This window comes from Lytechinus pictus, chromosome 3, assembly GCF_037042905.1.
Source record: "Lytechinus pictus isolate F3 Inbred chromosome 3, Lp3.0, whole genome shotgun sequence".
NCBI classification, from domain to species: Eukaryota; Metazoa; Echinodermata; class Echinoidea; order Temnopleuroida; family Toxopneustidae; genus Lytechinus; species Lytechinus pictus.
Genome location: NC_087247.1, coordinates 80,376,422 through 80,399,905, shown reverse-complemented (window position 1 = coordinate 80,399,905; position 23,484 = coordinate 80,376,422). Strand labels below are relative to the sequence as shown.

Below are 23,484 nucleotides of genomic sequence, written 5' to 3'. Positions count from 1 at the left end.
ATCGCACATGATCGTTTATATGAATGAAAACGAATAATAGCTAAAATATTGAAAAATAAAACACATAATTACTTTTTTCATATTATATCTATCCTTATATCTATCATATCTGTCTATCCACTATCTATGTTATAAATCAATCTATGGTACTACATGATATATCTATCTGTTAATTTGTCTATCTACTCTGTCTCTCTCATTCTCTATCTACCTATCTATCTGTCTATCTATCTATCCATCTAACATCTATCTCTCAAATTCTCTATCTATCCATCTGTCTCTCTTTTATTTCTCTCTATCCATCTGTTAATCTACTCATGTGCAATATCAACACTGCTTCGACTTCCTTCGGGAGTCTATTTCCTCAGCTCAACTTTTCCCTTTTTTTGTGCTCAATTCGATTCAATTACTACTTTATTTACTTGTTACCATTGTTAAATGTCTTGTATTGCATAATGAGTTTTTTTTCTTCTGAAGGTTGCCTCCTATTCTCTTTCAAATTCCACCTCTTGCTTTCCCTTCTCTTTGTCTTATCCCAATTTCTTTCCCTTCTCTTCTCTCACCTCTTTCTTCTTAATCTTTCATTCCGCTTTTTTCTTCTTTGGTGACACTTTACTTTTGGCCTTTTGTATTTATTTATAATACATTTCTTTTTTATCTGTATGAATTTGTATTGTATTTGATATTTATTTATAATGTTTACTTTATATTTTGTTATGATTCTATTTGTATGTAAACATTCACTTATTTCAGTCTTTGACTGCTTGTGATTGTATTTTGATAGTTTGTATTGCAATAAAATCCAATATATATATATATATATATATATATATATATATATATATATATATATCTCAAATTCTCTCTATCTATCCATCTGTCTGTCTTTTTCTCTCTATCCGTCTATGTATCTATCTCTCAAATTATATATCTATCTATCTATCTATCTATCTATTTATGTGACTACAGTATCTATCTCTTAATATTCTCTGTCTCTCTCTCTCTATCTATCCATCTGTATTTCTCTAGTTCTCTCTCTCTCTATCAATCTATCTATCTATCTATCTATCTATCTATCTATATGTAACTACAGTATCTATCTATCTGTTAATTTATCTATCTTCTCTGTCTCTCTCATTCTTTATCTATCTATCTATCTATCTAACATGTACCTATCTCTCAAATTCTTTATCTCTCTCTCCCCCTCTATCTATCTATCCATCTGTCTGTCTTTCTCTATTTCTCTCTATCTATCTTCTATCTATCTATTTATCTAGCTATCTATGTAACTACAGTTTCTATTTATCTGTTAATTTGTCTATCTTCTCTGTCTCTCTCATTCTTTATCTATCTATCTAACATCTATCTATCTCTCAGATTCTCTCTCTCTCTCTCTCTCTCTCTCTTTCTCTCTCTATCTATCCATCTGTCTGTCTTTTTTTCTCTCTCTCTATTTATTTTCATCCGTCCATATATCTATCTATCTATCTATAACATCTCTCCAAGCTCAAGTTCTCTCCCCCATCTATCTATCTATATATCTATCCATCTCTCTCTCTCTCTCTCTCTCTACTTCTATCTATCTATGTCTCTATCTATTTATCAGTCTTCTATATCTATCTTTCGGCATCTAAGTGTATCAATCCATCAAACTTCAATTTTCTTTCTATTATATGTATCTGTTTATTTTTATTTTGTCTGTCATTCTATTCATTTAGTTAATAATTTATATTTAGAAAAAAATACTTTTTCATAACTTTTCATTAAAAAAACGTAACTGCATGTTCGGATTTCACTCATATGACTGCTCTCTGAACATGAAGTGCCGAGGAACTCTATGCTCTGATCAGTAACTGTGCAGATTGCATGCGGTGGTGTGGGGCTCGCCTGTCGACGTGTGTAGACTCTTCACTAGTCGCTTTGTGGCTATTTTTGCGGAAAATGCCTTCGCCAGGGTGTAAAACGGAAACGCGCGGGGCGCGCTCCCCGGCCCCATAGAGATGTATTATAGTACTTATACATCTCTATGGTCTTCCCTCAGACCCTACTCAGACCCTAGCTACCTCGATCGACGTTATCTCCCGAGAAGTTGTTGATAAATTATTAAGATAATGGTAATGAAAACTGTAAATAACAAGGGCGTAGGCTTGGGGCATTGGCGGAAATCCCAGAGGGGGGGGGGGGGGGGGTGGGACAGGGGGACGTGCCCCCTACTCAAAATAGTAGGGGGACACAATATCAAATGTCCCCCCCTACTATTTCTGGTCTTTTATGACATGTATGATGAAAAGAAATACACCATTCAAAATCGAAATAAAACATTTATTTTGGACGAGATGACCTTACTTTTTGTGTGTTAACCTTTTTTTCTTTTTTTTTTGGCTTGTCAAATTTATTTTGCTCGAAATGATCTTACATTTGGGGTGATAACCTTTTTTTTCTTTGGCTTGTCAAATTTTCCAGCCCCCGGCTGATATGATCCTCCTACCTTTGGGGAGAGATTTCCGCCCTTGGCTGGGGGGGGGGGGTGCACTGGGTACACGCGTACCCTTACGCTGAGGCAGAGGAGTTTTGACAGTGGCAAGCAAAAACTACATTCATAGGCGGATCCAGGGGGGCCAGACCGACTGGGGCCCGCCCCCCCCCCCCTACATTGGCGGAGCAAAAAAAAAAGAAAAAAGGGGGAAGAAAAAAAAAGAAAAAGAAGGGAAAAGAGAGGAGAAAAGAGGAAGGGGAAACATAAGAGAAGGAAAACGAGTGAACAAAATAAGATGAGGAGAAGACTTGGAAAAAAAAATCTTTTATGTCACTATCAAAATTTTCGCTCGCGCTTCGCACTCGCATTTCCCATGTTTCCTTTAAGGTGACATGTCTTACTCAATATGGAGCTTAAAATATCAAATTTTGAAGTCAATACAAATTCAGCTCGGAAATCGAACTTTCATTATTTTGTTTGATTTACAAATTGATTTTTTTTTTAAGTGCTCTGTAAAAAAATATGTTTTATGGTCTGAATGTTAACATTTTCTGCTCGCGAAATTTGATTTGTTAGGTACCTATTATTTCTTGTATTCCATAAAGTTCTCAAAATATCCCTATTCAGGTCAGATTGTCAAAACGCAGCGCTGCACGCTCGCATTTTGATTAGTGAGTTATGTATTCCATTCTGAGCCACCCAATTAATATAAATATCAATCATCTATTACAAACTACTTAAAATCCCCATTTCATGACAGTTTATCAAAAATTTCTGCTCGCGATTTGCGCTTGCATTGACTGTTAGCAATATATTAACTCATGCATCTTATTCATAATTACAAAAGTGCTTTAAATGTCAAGTTTCAGGCCATAATATTAACAGATTTTGCGCTCTCATTTGGCTTAGCAAAAATAAGATATTAATTTAATAGTCCCTTTTTTTCAGAATGGAATATCGACAAGTTTCACCTCGCGCATATAGGAAGAGAAAAAGGAAGGTAGTCGTCATTTTCATATGATGACATAATGAAATGTTCTTAGAATGTCAAAACTCAAAGTAATAGAAATGAAACATATCAGCTCTTTTTTACTGTGATCCATATTCACCTCACAATTTTCCTACAAAGTGCTTGAAATACATCTTAAATTGACCATTTTTCAGATCGGAATATCGAATATCTTAAGCTTGCGCTTCGCGCTCATTTTATTGATTTTCATGATAAAAAGGTATTTAGAATGCCCAGATTCTACAACGAAATCTGAAATATATTTATTCAGATATGCAGCTTGTTTTCTATTTAAATCATTATCCAGTTTCAGATCACAATATCACTCGCATTATAATATAGGAAGATTTCCAATTACTCATCCTTATCATGATTTACAAAACATAAAATAGAGTGTCACATTTTTAGGTGTAAATCCCGAATTTTTAAGCTCACGTTTTGCGCTCGCATTAATTGTTTAGGTAGGCCTATATATTTATTTTTACGATTACCAGATTAAAAAAAATGCTTAGAATTTCAATTCTTCTGGTAGAAATGTCAACATTTTCAGCTCGCGGTTCGTGCTCGCATTATTTTATGGTTGAAATATGTAACGTCTTCATGGCTAACTGCAAGCAGCCGTTAATTCGGATCAAAACGTATATATAAAATTTCTGCTCGCGCTTCGCGCTCGCAGTAATTATTTAGTTGGATACACATTTCGTTTAGGATCACAAACATTGCTCAGAATGTTTACATTTAAGGACAAAATACCTGAAATAAAAAAAATGAAATAAAGTAGCTCGCACTATTTAAATAAGGATTATGACATTATTATATAGGCCTATTTATATTGATTTATAAGAATAAAGCTTAGAAGTGACTATAAGGACTACCCCTTCAAAGAAATCAAACGAAAATTAACTTCGAGCGGCAGATCGGGGAAAATGTGGCTGAAAAAAATCCGCCCCCCCCCCTATTGGCGAAGGATGATGGATCCACCCCTGCACATTGTACCCCTTCTTCTGCTTTCAAGAGCTGATTTTCCAACCTTTATTTTTTCTTCTTCTTCTTTGGGTGTACTGCCCAACGCCCCCACAGTGAAAGCCAACCGGACAGGAAGTTCGCAGATGTTGATAGCACGGAGAGAGGAGATGTATCACCTCTCGATAAGCATGATAAGGCCTGGGTGCAGGTGGACCACTAACCGGGGTTTCCCCCTTAACGTGCAAAGGTGGAGACTTTGATTTGATTTGATTTATTTTATTTAAGTACGGTAAAAAGCCCTCGATCAGCCGGCTGGTTTTCAGAGAGGCCGTGCAATATACAAACAATACAAAAGGTGGTGACTCTCCTCTTGTAAGATTCATGATAAAATGAAATAAGAATGATATTATTATTGTAGCCTAAGCTATATAATCATGTAATTGAAATAAATGAAATATTTATGTAAATAGTAGGCCTGTACGGGGCGCTGTATGCCCTATGTTTCCTTCAAAGATGACTGCAATTATGTCAATCAGTAGTAAGTTGTAAGTATATCTTTATGCCATTTGGCGGGCTGTATCTGTGTTTAAAAAAGAAAACCACATTTTAAAAAAGTTCAATATCTGCTCTTTGATTTGATACCTCAATTACAGGAAATGGTCTAGAAATAACAAAGTTCTGGTTATTTGAAATAAGGCTTGAATTTCAATAATTTCATAAAGTGAAGAGGTTTTACAGGCTAGCGTTCAAACTCACTCGACACTCCGTTTTGTTGACGATCAGCCATGCATTAAGTCTTTTGTTAACCATGCGATAGCTTCTGTGGGAAACCGGTGAAAACACGTTTATTTAATGAAATTATGGAAATACAAGCATTACATTGCTGTTTCGAGGGAACATAACTTTTTTACTTCTTGACCATTTTTTGTGATTAAGGTATCAAATGAAAGAGCAGATATTGAAATTTTTTGGCATTTTATAGATTAATTGATTCAATTCTGATTCAATTCTGATTCGATTCAGCTATGCTGCTGCTGCTGCTGATGATGATGACAAAGATTATTATACACTCTTAAAAAAAGATTGGTAGAATAAATAATAATAATAATAATAATTGTGATATCTTGTTGAGCGCACACACCGTCCGGAGACGCTCATGGCGCTAGCCCAGCAAGGCAGCAACAGTTCATTTGGATATACAAACAACAAATATAAACAAATAAAAAAGAGATCTTAACAAATAAAACCGAGTACATAATTTCAAAAAGAACAGTTTTATATCACCTACCTGAATTCCTAGCTGGATCCTGGTGGGGGCTGGTGCCCTCCTATTTGCTCCGTTCACCGACAATTTAAGGGGGCAAGCCCGGTCAGCTCAGAACTCACTGGAGCTCTAGCATAAGGAAGCCAGTCAGACCAGAGAGTGTTGACAAAACAAGATTTAGGGTGTACTTTACACATGTTACATGTATACAAAACAAATTTCAGAAAAAATTGGATTAAGTTGTCGAAGGCATTAATCTTTAAAGGTTGGAGAAATAGGTCTTAAGATGCACTTTAAAAGTGTCATGCACTTTCATGCAGCAGAGTGACTGAGGTAGTTGATTCCACAACTTAGCCGCAGCATGTGCGAAGGACTTATCCTCCCAAGAATGTCGGGTACGAGGAATTAGAAGTAAATTGTATGGGGAAACTGTTCTGTCAGTAATAGGACAATTTTGTTTAGATTACAAAAAAGAGCAGCAAGAATAGTAGAAAAGAATTTTGATTATACTCATGACGACTATTGACATTATTACCCGGGGGGGGGGGGCCACTTACATTGACGAGTGGATACCATGCGCGACCCAAAAAACACGTAAAAAGGATGTCTTTTTCAAGATAGGGCACGTTACGTACGTAACGTGATAAGGGTGTCAAAAACACAAAAATATTGAAAAAAGGGTATCTATTTCGCTCGGAAAAATATAATGTGTTTAGGGTCAAATGTGCGGGGATGATAAAACAAAATCAAAATGTTGTATAAAGGATGTCCTTTTTGCCCCAACACTACGTGTTTAGAGTCCGATTTGCGCGAGGTGTGGAAGATGGGGCCGTACTAAACCAAAATAATGGTGTCTAAAGGTAAAACCGACGACCGACGGACGCGTTACATAACAATAAAATATCTCTGTACTTGTTTAGGGGTTCATTTCAGGGAATACTTGCTAAGAGTATCGTTTTGTTTCCAATACTTGTTAAGGGGTGCATTTTCAGAATATGGAAAATACATCGCTGTACTTGTTTAGGGGCTCAGTTCTGGGAATACTTGTCAATAGTATTTGTTTCCAATACGTTAAGGGTAGGGTTTCACACGCCAATACTTGTTAAGGGGTGCATTTTCAGAATATGAAAAATACGTGTTTAGGGTGCTTTTCAAGACCCCGTGGTCGCGCATGGTATCCACTCGTCAATGGAAGTGGCCCCCCGGGCATTATTAAGAGATTGAAGTGGCAGGTTTTAGAAAAAAGACGAAATTATTTCCTTGCATGTATTATGTATAACTGTGTCTATGGATATGCTCCGGTACGTTTATGTAATTCTATTGATATGGTTTTTGATAGACAACCAATGAATACAAGATATGCCAATTCGCTCAACGTTGTTATACCTTAACCGAACATTTAGTTTTTTTAAGAATAGCTTAAGATATACAGGAGGAAATGTATGGAATAGTTTAGATTCAGAACTTCAGAATGCAACTTCAATTGATACTTTTAAAAGGAAATATAAGAAAACACACTTCGCGTAACACTCTCTCCGCTCTCCATTCTATTCATCTCTATGCCGGTTTATGTTTTCAACTTTTAATTTTGTATTCATCACCCAGTGCACATATATCTTTTGTTTTTTGATATATCTATGTTTGTTAATACCTATGTCCCTCATTTTTTTTTTACTATTTACTATGTCTGAATTTAAATTGTTTAATGCAGTTTTTTTGTACATTGTTAGATGTTTACTATGTCAACAGGACCATGTTGAAAAACAGTGTATATATTATCTGAACATGCTTATCCTGTATAAAGATTTTTTAATAAATAAATAAATCCAACTTGCTAGGTGCTCAAGGCGCTCTTATATTACCCCGGCTAAACTGGTCTCCCGATTCTGGTGCGTAACAGCTTTTAGGGCGATTCCATACGTGTCTTACGGGACATTTTGTCAACAATTTCTCGTCTCTTAGCTGATTGCTTGAGCAATGAAAAATTATTTTTGGTCAATAATAAAGTTATAGTGGGTAGTCATGTGAAAAACTGATTACCAACAAAAAATATTTGATTATGGCTGAATTAAGGGCGAAAATGTTGTGTGTCGTACGGGACTCAGAAATGTCCCGTACGACACGCGACATTTTCACCTCTAATTCACCCATGGATAGCATAATTTTGTTGGTTGTCATTTTTCATATGTCTACCCAGTAGTACTCTATTATTACCACAAAACAAATTGAAGTTCTTCGTTTGTTTGGACAATAGGTTGAAAAATGGAGCAAAAATTGCTGATTTTTTTAGCATGGAATAGCCCTTTTGAGGAATTACTTCCTGCCGGTACCAATTTACCTCACCTGGGTCGAGTGCAGCACAGTGTGAATAAATTTCATGGGAAAATCCGTTTGCACAAAGAATTCCCGTTTTGACATGCAAGTGCCCTTTTTGGCTTTGCCGCCCCCCCCCCCTAAACGAAAATACGTTCCGCCGCTCCTGCTCTAACATGATTAACATTTCGCTCATTTCATCAACCTCTTCAGTGAACAGTGCTCCTTTTTTTCCTAATGTGACTGCATGCGAGCAGACCCCAGTGACACCATCCTCGCCGAATTTAAACGTTACCACCTACAGCACTTAGCGGGTAAGGGAAAGAGAGAGATACCACCAACAGCATCATCCTCATCATCGTCATCATCATCTTCATCATCACCATCATCATCATCATCATCACCACCACCCTCATCATCTTCAAGGGATAACGGGATATGATTCAGAGGAGTTTGATGCCTATATAGTAGTGTCCGGAGTTCCTTTTCGGGGAAAAAGACTCACTTAAAGGGTAAGTTCAATCTAACAAAAATAGCAAAAACATAATAATTAAAAATATATTGGTGAAGGTTTGAGGAAAGTCCATCAAAGAATGAAATAGTATTAGAATTGTAATTTTTTAATTGTGACGCCATATGCGAGCAGCTGTCCGACATTTCGTATGGTAAATAATCAATGAAATGTCATTCTCCCAGAAAATTAATGATAAATTATTGTTATTATTATTATTATTAGCAATAGATTAATAAATAAGTATATGGTACAATATAAAACGAAGCCAAAGTGCATTGTAAAAATGAATCAAATTTTTTGTATTGGTTTTTATTTGAGTTATTGACATGAAGACAATCTACAGCTTTAACTGGAGCCAAAACTATGGGGGTCATTCTAATAATAATTTTCAATTTACAAAGTAATATATGAAATTCTTTCATCTGTTGTTCTTAACTTGCTCTTAAAAATCAGTAATTATGCAACCTATCGTTATCATTTATTTACTAAGGAGATGCTAGGGGCTATATAGTTTATGGTGAAATCATTAGCTTGCAAGCGTGTGTTCTAAATAGAGGGGGGGGGGGGTCAGTAGTGCAGTGACGTACCTGACAATAAAGAGGTGAAAAGTCACCTCCATTTCTAGGAGCACTTACCTATTACCTATTACAACACCAATCATCATTCTCCCTAGATACATCATGTACATGGGATTTGTATGTATTCATCTTTAACAGTTTTGATAAATGTTTTTTTATAACGTGCAGTAGATTGTTATAGATGTCCCATTAAACCACCCCCCCCAAAAAAAAAAAAAAAAAAAAAAATAATAATAATAATAATAATAATAATTCAGGTAAATTGTACGTTTTTTCGTGATATAATTCTGTATATGCTGTAGGATATTGAGTGGTGCCTTTTTATGGCCTTCCATTCCATGGTTGCATCCTTTGCTCTTGTCGATCACGATGATGATGTCGGGGATTGTTTCGATCTCGTTGTCGATTCATCTGTTCCTTCTTTCTGTTTAGATGATCGTGTTCGCGTCCAAGCTGACCTTTGAAGTCTATTAATGCATTCTTTTGCTTGGATGGGGGTGGGATCAGGCGAGTAGTAGGGTCAGGTGGAGTCAAGTTGTGAGCCTGGAACTCTGAAATGGACAATGTCCCGTCTCCTGTAAACATGGTAAATGAAATTAGAGTTTATGCGTACTGGTGTAAATCCCGGGTGAGATATAACCACCCCTATAGCTGCCACTTTTCTAAGAGGAGGGTGGAGTGTACAATCACCACCACGTACACAGATACTCGTCCTGTTCATGGTTACAAAATGTGTTCAGAATGTCCAGTTTTATCAAAAATTGTTATGACTTGTAAGATACCCATCCTGTTCACGATTACCAATATTGCTTAGAATGTCAAAATTTTAGGTCAGAATATCGAAACATTTTCAGCTCAGACTTCACGCACGCATCAATTATTTAGATAGATATATACCCATCCTGTTCATGGTTACAAAAGTTCTCAGAATGTCCAGTTTTGGGTCGGAAATAAAACAATTGTCAGATCGCGCTTCGCTTTTTGAATTCTATGCTTTCTGGTCGCATTTATTCTTTTAAAAAAGTGGTATTACAACATATTCATGGATATTTTTTTTTCATGAACACATTAAAAAAGTGGTCTCTGATTGCCTTTTTTCACTTGATTATGAAAGAAAATAATTCAACATACTTTTAAAGGCACCAAAGATTGCCAGGCGGGGGGGGGGGGGCATTATCCAAGAAGTTCACAGGGGCGTCAAAATTGAGACGGACAGGGTGCAAAATCCTGGATACGCATCTGATTAATACCACTTTTAACGCGTCTTTAAAGGGATGGTCCGGGCTGAAAATATTTATATCTAAAAAATAAAGTAAAATTCAAAGAGCTGAAAATTTCATCAAATTCGGATAACAAATAACGAAGTTATTGAATTTTAAAGTTTATCCATATTTTGTGAAAACAGTTATATGCACATGGTCATGAATATTCATTAGGTGGGCTGATGATGTCACATCCCTACTTTCATTTTTCTTATGTTATTACATGAAAGCATGAATGTTTCATTTTCTTTCATACATGTGTAAATGATGTGTCGCCAGTTGCTTACCGTGGGTCACGGCATGGGGGCACCAGCAAAAATTTTGAGTCACGTAGTGACCGCGCGAAGCGCGCTGTTGCCAGGTATACTGACCTAATAAAAACATTTTAATACAGTTCCATGAAACGAATAGGTCTCCTACTGATCAAATAATGCTCGCGCTTCGCGCTCGCTGAAAATTTTTGATATTCAGACCTAAAAAGGGACATTATAAGCAAATTTTTGTAATCATGATACGTACCTGTCCCGCTAAACAAACAACGCTAGCGCGAAACACGAGCTGAAAATTTTGTATATATTGACCCCAAACAGGGACTTTTTAAGGTCCATATTGTAGGAATTCATTAAGAGTATACATAACTCACCATGGTCATCTAATGCGAGTGTCAAGTGCTTGCTCATTTGTTAGAATTACATCTAAACACATGAAGCAATTGTAGTCATTGTAATCATGATTAACATACGCATCTCACTAATCAAATATTGCGAGCGCGACGCGCGAGCTGAAAATTTAGGAAATTCCCCGGGGAAATTCAGACCTGAAGAAGGGCATTTTAAGGCTTGTTTGTAGGAATTTACGAAGACAATACGTATTTCATTAACCAAATGATGCGAGCGCGAAGCGCGAACTGTTTTTTTTTTACATTCAGATCAGAAAAAGAGACATTTTAAGGACTGATTTAAGGAATTCATGAAGAGCAGACATTTCTCACCAATCCACTTATGCAAACGTAAGCACGGACAGGAAATGTCTTACTTAAAGACCTAAAAATTGGGCAATCACTTTAAGTAGTCATGAAAAAGAAGCATATGTCAGTAAATAAAACAATAATCTCGAAGTGCGAGGAAATAATATTTGGTGTATATTGACTTGAAACGGGAGGTTTTAGTACAACAGGGACCCGTCTTACAAAGAGTTGCGATTGATCCGATCAATCGCAACTATGGAAAGCCAGCAAAGTCAACATATAAAATGCATGTTTGTTAAAAAATGTCTAGATATGAATGTTTATCCATAAATTCATTGATTTCTTGACAATTTGGTGTGATCTCTTTTGTTTACAAAGGACATTTTGCAAATTTCCTGTAGAAAAAATTATGACATTGATGGATTTCCATAGAATTACGATTGATTGGATCAATCGTAACTCTTTGTAAGACGGGGCCCAGGATTATATATCTCGTTAGAAAGACAATGCAAGCACCAGGAACAATGAAGACATAGGCCCTAAGCAAATTTTGTTTCATAAACTTATGAAAAAAAAAAGTTTCTTATGTATTATAACATAACATAATGATAATATGATATAACATTATAAAGAACAATAATTTGTTTTTCCCACTATTTTTCTCTTCCTTTCTCCCTCTGTTTCTCTTTTTCCCCGTTTTTTTTTTTTTTTTTTTTTGGGGGGGGGGGGCCAGTCGATGGGGGGAGGGGGGCAAGTGCCCCTATACCCCCCCCCCCCGTAGTTACGCCACTGTGTGTCGCCATTATGATAGAATAAGTTGTAGCAATAAATAAGTAATGCACTTCATCAGTTGTCAATCTATTTGTTGTAGTTCTTGGTAGAATTTTTTTTAATAAACCTAATTTCATAAAATGAAAACAAAAACAATAACAGAACAAATGGGGATATGACATCGTCAGCCCACCTAATGAATATTCATAAGGACTTGCCTATAGAACTGTTTCATCGGAATAATGAAAATCTTTAAAATTCAATAAATTCGTTATTTCTTCCCCGATTTTGATCAAATTTTCAGTATTTTGCTTTGTGAATTTTACTCTATTAATTGAGATATAAATATCTCCAGCCGGGACCATCCCTTAAGTACCATCAAGGTGCTTAAATTGACCTATTTTGTGCATTCTAAAAACACAAAAAAATTCGCGAGGTGGCTCTTCTCCCGCGCGCTCTATCCTAGAAGAATTTGGCCATGAAAAATTCATACGATTGGCTTTATTTTTTATGTTATATCAGCTGAATCACGAGAGTATAGGCTATTTTGGGTCCATTATGAATTGTACGGAGCCTTTAAAGTGCCATCGATTTGATGACTTGGCGAGATACTTTATCTTGCCATGTCGACATAAAAACCTTATTATGTCGACATGACGAGATACGTTATCTCGCCAAGTCGACTTATGAATAGTTCTATGTCGACATGGCGAGATACGTTATCTTGCCAAGTTGACTTATAAAACGTTATATGTCAACATGGCGAGATATGAAGTGTCCAAGGGCCAAGGCCCAGCGAGAGTCCAAATATCTCGCCAAGTTGAGATATAACTTTTTTAAGTCGACTTGGCAAGATAAAGTCTCGCCATGTTGACATATAACTTTTTATAAGTCAGATTTCCAAACTTTTTGAGGAGTTTACTTGTTTCTCCACACTTTTTTCAAGCTTGACAATGATTAACAAAATGAAAATCAAGCCTGAGCCATTTCATGTAAAGCACAGCTCTGTGTAAAGCAAATATCGTCATGATGGCCTCAGTGTGTGGGGGAGTGGGATGGGGCGCAAGGGCACTTTTCGAATTGTTTTTGGCAAGGAAATAAGTTGAAGTAGGTAACAGATATCTTCAAATAAATTTTACTAGCTAAATTCCATGTGTTCTTCATGATTACGGTCTACTTTTATTTGAACAACAATTTCAAAGTTCTGCGCAAATCTTTTTCACTAAGTTTTCAAAAGTAAGTGGTGATCACTCGAGCGGAAATAGTTTTCGACAGTTATATCATCATTTGCTTAAATGGATCTGTACCAATGTTAAAATGTGGAAACATCTTCAGGATATTACAATTTTACAGGATTTTTTCTAAGTGTAAACTTTTTTTTTGATACGCACTGTATATCCCATACTTCAAATTAAATGTACAGTGCGTTACTGATTACAACGAACAAATCAATTCGCTTAATGAAAAACATATAGTCCTTTATATGGGGGATGCCCCGGCCCCTAAAAGAATTCAACTCAATATAATGTATCATACCCAATGCTCGTACCATATTTACGGCTCTGTTTATAAGCAAATGGCGTATCTGGAAAATCTCGTCATGAGGGGCAACATTTCCTGACAAATAATAAAAAAGAAGTCGAAGGACACCATAATTTCCAGAAGCAATTCTCCGTCAAAAACTTTATAAAAAGGTCATCAAAATTCTGTCAATGGGAGGGGGGAATACCGAGAGCCCCGGTTGCCCCACTCAATTGGTTATCAGCAAGCAATTATAACTTTATTCAATTTAATACCCAGAGAAGTAAGAGAACACTATGGAGTATTGAGGAGGGATGAGGAAGAAAAAGAGAGAAGGAATCGAAAGAAACAGAGGGGGGGGGGGGGGAGAAGAGAGGGGGAAGTGAAGCAGCTGTATTTTTTAATTAATCGATTGCTGATTGCTAAATAACTTATACATTAAACAAATTTTATTTTGATGGAGAGAACACATCGTACATCGTCGCTAAAATCATATTAAGATGCATATCAATACATTTTTTGTGTAGTTGTACTAAACTTTTAATTTTACAATCATCCTTTAAACATACTGTAGGCCTTCATAATATCAACGTAACTAAACCTAAGAAAATTATTACCTGCGCCTCAATTTTGTCTAAATTTGCTTTTTGAGGCCCCTCTATTTCGAAATGCTGGACCCACCATGATGTATCACCAAATAGGTATATTTTTGGGTATATTGTGTATTATTGATAATTACCATCTGAATCGTAGAGAGCAAGAAGTATGATAAAGACTCGTCTCCATTCTTCATCGGTCACTCGTCCATCTTGATCACCATCGATACGATCAATATCGGTAGCAGTAAGTATGAAAGGAGGAATAATGCTGCGAGTCAAAATATAAAATAAAATAAATTAAACTTTCTTACTAACAACCAGATCTTGAAAGAGGTACTAGTAGTGCATCATGTTTTGGAATAAGAAAGGTACTTTCAAATGAAGTTTTCAAAGTTCCTGAATAGGACTCAGTTTGGTCACAGTGGGGGCGTTCAGACACATCTAGGCCCTACATGGAATTAAAATTTGAATCGAAAACTGAATGTTGATTTCTTCTTTTTCACCATTCACATACAGTGAAAATGCGATTCCGATCGCCAGGAAAACACTGATGGTATTGACTTGGTTAAATGGTAAGCATGGTTTGTTACACAAAAGCATTTAATTTATGCGATGTGCATACTGGGATAGGAAAAAAAAAACACTTATGAGATATTTATGCCTATACTTAACTTTTTTGGTATTAGGCCTATAAATAAAAAAATAAAAAAATTGAATCTAAAAATGTATACTGTATACTGAGTGCGTGAGGGAGAGAATATGGATAGCATAACATACACAATCATTGTCTATAGATTTTTCAAATATATTATGAGAAACGCACACAAAAGTTAAATGTTTTCCTTACCTAGATCGAAGAGGAAGCTCCTGTGTTCATTTTAAAGGAAAGGAACAGAGATAGAAATTCATATCAACTTTAGGAAATTAATTTCTAAAATTCATATCAACTTTAGGAAATTAATTTTTTTAAACAGTCTTTAAACAACATACAAAGCATCATTCTAATTCAGATATTATTCATGGAAAATTTGATCGTTTTTAACAATTTTTTGAAACGTTTATATGAACTAAAAATCATTATATATATGTGTGTGTGTGTGTGTTTGTGTGTGTGTATATTTATATATATTAATATATATATTATATACTTAATATATACAGTGCGTCCCACAAAAAAAAACGAGATTTATCGATGATTTATCATAACTTAATCACACATACAATAGACAAATGACCTACCATTGTAAAGCTTAGAATCTCCTCTTTCATCTAAAATTACTTAGATCATTTCTCATTCACGCATGAGTGAGCAAAAACAATTTGAAGAGGGGATACCAAAAAGTAATTTGGCGGGCTCTATCTGGGTTTCAAAAAGAAAACCACATTTTTAAAAAGTTCAATACCTGCCCTTTAATTTGATATCTCAATTACAGAAAACAGTCAAGAAATAACAAAGTTCTGGTTAGTTGAAATAAGGCTTGAATTCCAATAATTTCATAAAATTAAGAGGTTCTACAGGCTAGCGTTCAAAATCACTTGTTCTATATATGATATACACCAAGAACAAACAAGAAAAATAAAATAAAAGCGCTGTAACATGATACTATTTAAAAAAAAACTTAATGTCGAAATTTATCACAACTTTAAAGAAATATTGCCCCATATGCCACGATCTGCACCCTCAAATGTTCATTACGGCTCATTACGTGATATTTATATTATAAATAACCCACATACGCACGCATATACACACACATATAACGTATACATCATTCAGTTGCCCGTTAAGTTATCACCCCCCCCCCCCCTTTCCCGGTATGAAGACCTGTCTGCGCCACTAGTTAAGTAACCAATTCTTTCTAAACATTTTTTTAAATTATACTTACATAAGGTGATTTTGGTCCAGTAGCCATAATACGTGTAAACCCGGATGCTTCTATCGGCACGACAACGGCAGCGGGATTAGACGCAACCATACCGAGGATGAGTAATGTCACCACTAATAGGGATGTCGGGCAAGCCATTTTGTACCTTTCATAAGAATATGTTATACTGATTTTTATTAAATTGCATTATGAAAAGAAGAATGAACCCGAAATCTTCCCACCCTCTGTCATGTACAGTAAAAAGAAAATATTGGAAACATTTTATTCAAGGTTAATAAATGTATAAAGATGAACCACTGAAATTCAAGTTTGACGCTGACCCACCAGGTCATCATGATCCAGCCAACCTAAATTAGGAGAGAGAATTCGGATCTGATTACAGAGGCTTAAGCCTGCGTTCAAAAGCATCCATAAATATCCATCGGGATATCCATTAGTACTAAGTAAGTATACCCCCCTCAGTTTTGCTATCAGATATTCGCAATAGAGGGCTTTATAACCATATTGTTGGCTGTCCCAAACAGTGTCAATTGGATGCATGCCGCAAAGAGCAATGTCCTTGCAGAAATTCTCATTCATGTAAGCGCAGATAACTTTGAATTGTCTCAAAGATATAATCTAAATAGCAAACGATGTATGCAAAATGAGACGATTATTGTTGTCATTTCCTACAGTTTTTCGCCAAACAGTCACATGATTCTAAGATTATATACATTTGAGTTTCATCCTCACTTAACAGTCTTGTCAAATTCAAAGGAATATATCAATTTAATAAAATGCATCAATATTAATAAACGATCACCACGCCATACTTCACACATTTTGCAATAGATTACAGTAATAAAATAGTTACCATTTTATTGTTCTTATTTAAAACTGATCAACGGTCTCTGCTGTATGTTTGATTAGAATAATTAACACGTTATTGTTAAAATGTTAACAGACACACAAATTGATGAAATATACTTCTTGTCATTGAACTTACCAGACTGAGTTTGTTTCCGAATGAAAAAAATTAGAGGATACAGTACGCAGCTTTCCCAAACAAACTCTGATATTGTTGTGCTGGAGATGATTGGTACTGTATTACTCAAGGACATCAATTGGCGTAGGCTTTTTACATCAGGGTAAAACCACTGCACCTCCACCCGTTATTCTCTCAGTATCTCTCCTTTCAAAGTTAAGAAATTGGCGATATGGATACTGGCCCAGATAATATATTGGTTGACTTCATGCGGGTTGCACACCATGCATTCATGGAACTCGACATTGGATGGTTCTTGCTTCTTCTAGAATGCTCTCTTAATACGCCACTTTTTCGTGGATGTTACAGAGCTGTTAAAGAAAGTAAACCGACAAGACGTTTCCATGGTGATTCAACAATATTCTGTAATAAAATCAAAGATACAGGTCACCGTTCTCAACCTCACGTTGTGTTTTCAGCATGTCCTATATAATCATATTTAAGTTATTCTTTCTTAAGGTTTATCTTCATATCGACATGGCAGATGCGCGCTCTGCCCCCCCCCCTTCTCTCTCTCTCTCCCCCTCTCTCTCTCCCCCTCTCTCTTTCTTCCACTCCCATCCTAGTAGGAGGGAGTCACTGTCTGACATGGTAATTTTTTTGTTGTCAACAATTTAGTGATACCAAATTTGATGTTCGCATTATACCAATAAAGTCATTTTGAATACAAATGGCAACGGAAACTGAAACTTTGATCTGTTTTGTATATATAGGGCCAATAAAACCTCTCATGTAAATATCATATATTGAAAAAAAAACATACGCACACACTATAGTAATAAGAAGTAAATTTGTTTCATATGATTTTGTGAGGTTTGTTTTTCTATTACAAAATGACACGCAATTCTTGGGTGAAAGAATAAAAGTTTAAGAGTCATTATCATTCAATAATGCTACTTTTGTTCAGCGCTCATGATTATTTATGTCGGATAATTGAACGTTTTAGTGAGAGAGTAATTTCCGACTTATCAAAACTTTCAAATCATTAAGTTATCAAATGTTTGAAGTAAACACGTAGGCCTTGATATACATTTAAAGAATAAAAATGCTTTCAAAGTAACTTCATTAAAATAGACTCAAAATAAAGGACACGAGATGAAGAATTCAAAATGAGAAACTTTTTTAACACATTGCTTCTAACTTTTTTGTCTGATTAGATTTCAGCCATTTTTTTTACATATTTGCTGGGAAGAAATAGATAACCCTCTTTCAAAATTACTTTGTGAAAGACATGGGATATTGACCTAGATCTTCAATTCAGAGCCAGTAAACTTTGTAGCACTTCGATCGTATACGGTCCATTTCTTTGAGTGATATCTTGTATTCTCATGAGTTCGGGGGCGTGGGACAGTCCATCTATGCTCACTATTCCTGCTGGGTTAGGTTAAGGACGTTCCACAGTTAAAGTGAAATCCATGTCATTTTCACCAAACTTTGCTCATAGATACTTTAGAACCTTAATATTCGAAATATGCAAAAATTAACATAGGTCCATGTGCTTGATTTTTTGCTATAGAGCTTCAAAGTTCACCCAAATTGATATTCTTAAGAATTGCGCATTCAAACGAATTTGGCATTTTTAGACCGCCCAAGATTACTACAATGAGTTCAAACCTCTATTACTCAGTCAAAATACATGAAAAAGTCATCAAATTTCGCAAGAGAGTTAATAATTGTATCATTAGAATGGAGAATCAATTTATAGTGCTATTTGTTTGCAATTTTAAGTTTAACAGCACTGCCAGTTCTTAAAAATGGCGTAAAAGATAACAAAATCCCAATCTAAAAAATGTGAAATTTCAGTAACAAACTACAAACGTACAATATATGCTGCACTTTATTCAAAATCCATGTCATTTTCACCAAAATTTGCAAAGTTGTAGAGGAAGGTATACCTAAGAGGTACAAACATTAAAAAATAGGGGTTCATGTGCTTGTTTTTAAACTATCAGCATTTTGATTAGAGCAAATGTGCTTTTTAAAACACCAAAAATGCGCCGAATGCTTTGTATCTATGTGAAGAAAAATCAAAACCACTCTACCATTTATTCAAACTCGGGGTAATATTCGTGATTCTTGGCAGCACTGCAGAGTTAAGTATTTTGAAATTGTAGAGAAATTTTTTTGAATGGTCCATGGAATAATTCAATTTTTTAGTTTCATGAAATAACACATACGATCTGCAGTTAAAGTGCAGAAGATGAGAAAAATCAGCTCAAACCTGCAGCTAATTAATCACCTGTTCATTCATTGTGACGTCAGCGCGCAGAGTGTAAACTATGCGCAGATCATAATGCGCACAAACATAACTGTGGAACGTCCTTAAGCTAAGTAATATATGGGGCATCGTAGTTGATCGGAGGAGGGGCGGGGGTTAAAGCTTAAGTAGAAAAAGACTGAAAACAAAAGGACAAGTGAAGAAAAAGTATGGAGTTCTCCCAAGTGACTGCTCCCATCCATGCAGAGTCATCTACCTCTGTCTTACTGGTACTTTACTTTTTAAAACAATATGAATTGATCTACAGAAACACTGATGAATGCCAATAATATGCAGATGTCGTTTTACATAGAGAAAGGAATTACAACCATCACAAGTGTAGGTGACTTCGTGTTTCAATGTTATTTTGTATCATTTTCATTTCATTTTATTCCACATTAAAAAACATTTACTAAAATCACGGAAAATCACAGAAATACCCTAATACGCAGAATTGCTCACACACACACACACACACACACCACCCTCAATCGTGCCCGGTTTGAAGGTGTGTATCCATGTAGACACACACACCTTCACACACCCCTATACACACCGACACCATCGCAAACCACCATGACCCATGGGCAGCGGAGCGAATTTGAAAGTGGGGGGGGGGGGGGCAGGGAAAAAGGACACCTTTTATTTCGAAAAGGGCACTATCTTATAAAAAAAGAATGACTTATCTACCCCACCCACATGACTCATTATTCTTACAAGTATATTCATTCATATAAGTAGAAACATAAACATGAGAATGTTGTTTTCTCGTTTCTTAGCAATGATGCTATTTCTTTATAATGGGAATTTGCCAAAGTATTGCAAACTGTTCCTGTCGACAATTTTTTTTAGCAATGGCTGTGTCTTATGTGACATTCATCAATTTAAAATGTGTTTTTCCAGAATCATATAACATGAACAGGTGTTCCAAAGAAATAGGTACGCCATTAAACCATTTAAACAGACTGAACATTTTCAACAAACTAGAAAAGAAAAGGAGAATTTATCAACAGTAAATGAGGGCATAATGAAATAGGGTATTATAGGTTAAAAGGGATAAATTTCATTATCAAAAGAAAAAGAAGAAGCGAAAGGGGTAAATCGTATTTTGAAAGGAATTAAACAATTAAACGATGCAGAAAGAAGCAAAACGCTAAATAAAAATAAACCGGTCGCTCATCGGGTACGAAAAGAGTAGGTTTTTAAGACAACTTATCTGATATGAAGAACAGCCATGTATGAGAATGCAAGGGGCACTCGTTAACACATAAAACGAGTCCTTCTCAGGTGAAAGGGCACAGATCATGTTCGTGAGGGGCACTTTTCGTGGTTTAAAAGGGGCACTGATTCGAAAAAGGGCACCTATAAGAAAGCAAAGTGGCACTTGCTGACGGCATAAAACGGGTCCTTCTCAGGTATGAAAGGGGCAAAGTACACGTTCGGGGGGGGGGCATTTTTCTTGCGTAAAAAGGGCAATTTTCCAGTGCTTCAAAAAGTGGGGGGGGGGGGGCACTGCGCCCCCGCCCCCAGGGTCGCTGCCCCTGCCCTGATCCATCAAGCCTCCCACACACACACACACACCTTTAAATGCATATTACCCCCAACAATAGAAGGCTTATAGTGGAAAAACTTTAAAAGAGTAATTTACCTTTTTGATAATGTTGAGATTAAAGTTATCTGAGATTCAAGTGATACGCGTCTAGTATAGAAACGAATAAAACATTTCTCATACCAGGAGGGGCGATCTGGGCGGGGGGGGGGGGGCACAGAGCCCCCCTCCCCACTTTTTGAAACAATGAAAAAGTGCCCTTTTTACGCAAGAAAATGCCCCCTCGCGAACGTGTACGGTTTGTGAATATTGACAGTTTACCAGCTGAGTATTTGCTTATAAAAACATCAAATTAATGGGTTTTGACAATAATTCAATTCAATTCAAAATTTATTTCAATCAATCAATCAATCATAAAGATACAGGTATATACAAATTATATAAAAACATGGGATTGGGAGCCCCTGGAAGTTTTCATTTAAAAAACTTGTTGGTGGGGCACCACCATGATACAATTAAATACAATAAATATAAGACATACATAAAGAGTGAACAACAAAAACATTGAAATACAATTAAAAAAAAAAAACAATGGGCTAATATAGGGGAAATAAACAAACAAGCAAACTAGAAGTAATAATTATAAATCATAGTGACCTACAGTGTGCTATTGGCCGGAATTTTTTATACTGAGAGAAAAATTCAACTTTCAAAAGTTTTTTAAACTTATTTAGGGTTTTACTTTGTTTAATATCATTATTCAAATCATTCCACAGCTTGATTCCTCTACAACGTAGAGAATTTCGGGTAATTTTAGTTTTTGGAAGATATTGGTGAAGATCTGCTGAATGACGCGTAAAGTATGAATGGTAAGAGGCATTTGTGTTGAAGAGATTATTAAAAATATTTGGCAATAGATTTGAATGGTAATTGTACATAAAATATATTAGTATACATAAGAGCCAAGTCACACATTTTCAATATTTTACAATCAAGAAATAACTTGTTTGTGTGACTATTGAAATGTGCATTACAAACTGTTCTTATTAACCTTTTTTGAATAAGAAATGATATATGTAAATGTGTTTTGAATCCATTCCCCCATAGCATACAGCAATAAGTGAGATGGGGTAAAACCAAAGTATTATAAAGTGAAATTAATACATGTCTGGCTAAAATAAACTTTAGTTTGCGGAGGACACCAGTACTTTTTGATAAACGAGTGCATAAATCATCAATATGAGGTTTCCAGGATAGAAATTCATTTATCTTGATACCTAAAAAATTGATATTTGATACCTGGGAAATAATCTTGCCATCCATAATAACTGTAGGAATGTCAGTACCAATTTTTTTAGTTTGTGTTTTAAATAGTACAAATTTATTTTTTTCAAGGTTCAGTGACAGTTTATTGCATTGAAGCCAGACAACGACTTTACGAAGTTCAATATTTATGGTGTTAATGAGAGGAATAATATGTTTTTGAGAAAGAGTAATACTGGTATCATCAGCAAAGAGTATGAAATTAAGAATTGAGGAACAATTTACAAGATCATTGATATGCAAGAGGAAAAGCAAGGGGCCGAGGACGGCCCCTTGCGGAACCCCGTGTGATACATCACTGAAAGTTGACTTGACACCGTTGACCACAACATACTGCATGCGATTCGATAAATAATTATGAAACCAATCAAGAGCGAGACCTCTTATTCCATGGAGCGTTGTGGCCCAGTGGATTAGTCTCCGGACTTTGAAACTGAGGGTCGTGGGTTCGAATCCCAGCCATGGCGTAATTTCCTTCAGCAAGAAACTGATCCACAGTGTGCTGCACTCAACCCAGGTGAGGTAAATGGGTACCGGTAGGAAGTAATTCTTTAAAAAGCTGTGTGCGCTATGAACGCCTAGCTTAGCCGGGTAATATAGGAGCGCCTTGAGCACCTAACAAGGTGGATACGTGCGCAATATAAATACCCTATACTATTATTATTATTATAATGTTTCATTTTTTTTTAAGTATGTCATGGTCAACGGTGTCAAATGCTTTTGAGAGATTCAAAAATATACCAATGGTGAGATTACCCTTATATATTTCTTGCATTATACGATCATACATGTGAAATATTGGCATATACGTTGAATATTTTTTACGAAAACCAAATTGTTGTGAGATTAATATATTGTTATGATTCAAAAAGCTGTACAAACGTTCAAAAACAATTTTTTCTAGTATCTTTGAGAAGATCGGTAAAACAGAAATTGGTCTATAATTAACAATGTCTTCACGGTCACCCTTTTTGAAAATTGGAACAATTTTAGCTATTTTAAATGCATTAGGAACTTCACCATATTCAAGAGACATATTATATATATGACACAGTGGATGGACACATTGATAAATACATTTTTTCACAATATATGGGATAATATCATCAGAGCCACAGGAAAACGTTGATTTCAAGGAGGAGCAGATCTTTAGTATTTCATTTATATTGGTTGGTTTAAAAAACATTGAATGAATATTGTTGTCT

The 23,484-nt window shown here is 35.7% G+C and overlaps 1 protein-coding gene across 1 annotated transcript; it reads right to left on the bottom strand.

Annotated features, from left to right (window-relative positions):
- Positions 1-9,342: 9,342 nt before the first annotated feature.
- On the bottom strand, positions 9,343-17,212 carry LOC129256066 (uncharacterized). The gene is made up of 5 exons (XM_054894369.2): positions 17,112-17,212; positions 16,127-16,271; positions 15,088-15,107; positions 14,381-14,508; positions 9,343-9,695 (listed from the first exon to the last, which is right to left on the bottom strand). The coding sequence occupies exons 2-5, from the start codon at positions 16,262-16,264 to the stop codon at positions 9,442-9,444; spliced, it is 540 nt and encodes a 179-aa protein (XP_054750344.2). The 5' UTR covers positions 16,265-16,271; positions 17,112-17,212; the 3' UTR covers positions 9,343-9,441.
- Positions 17,213-23,484: the final 6,272 nt, after the last annotated feature.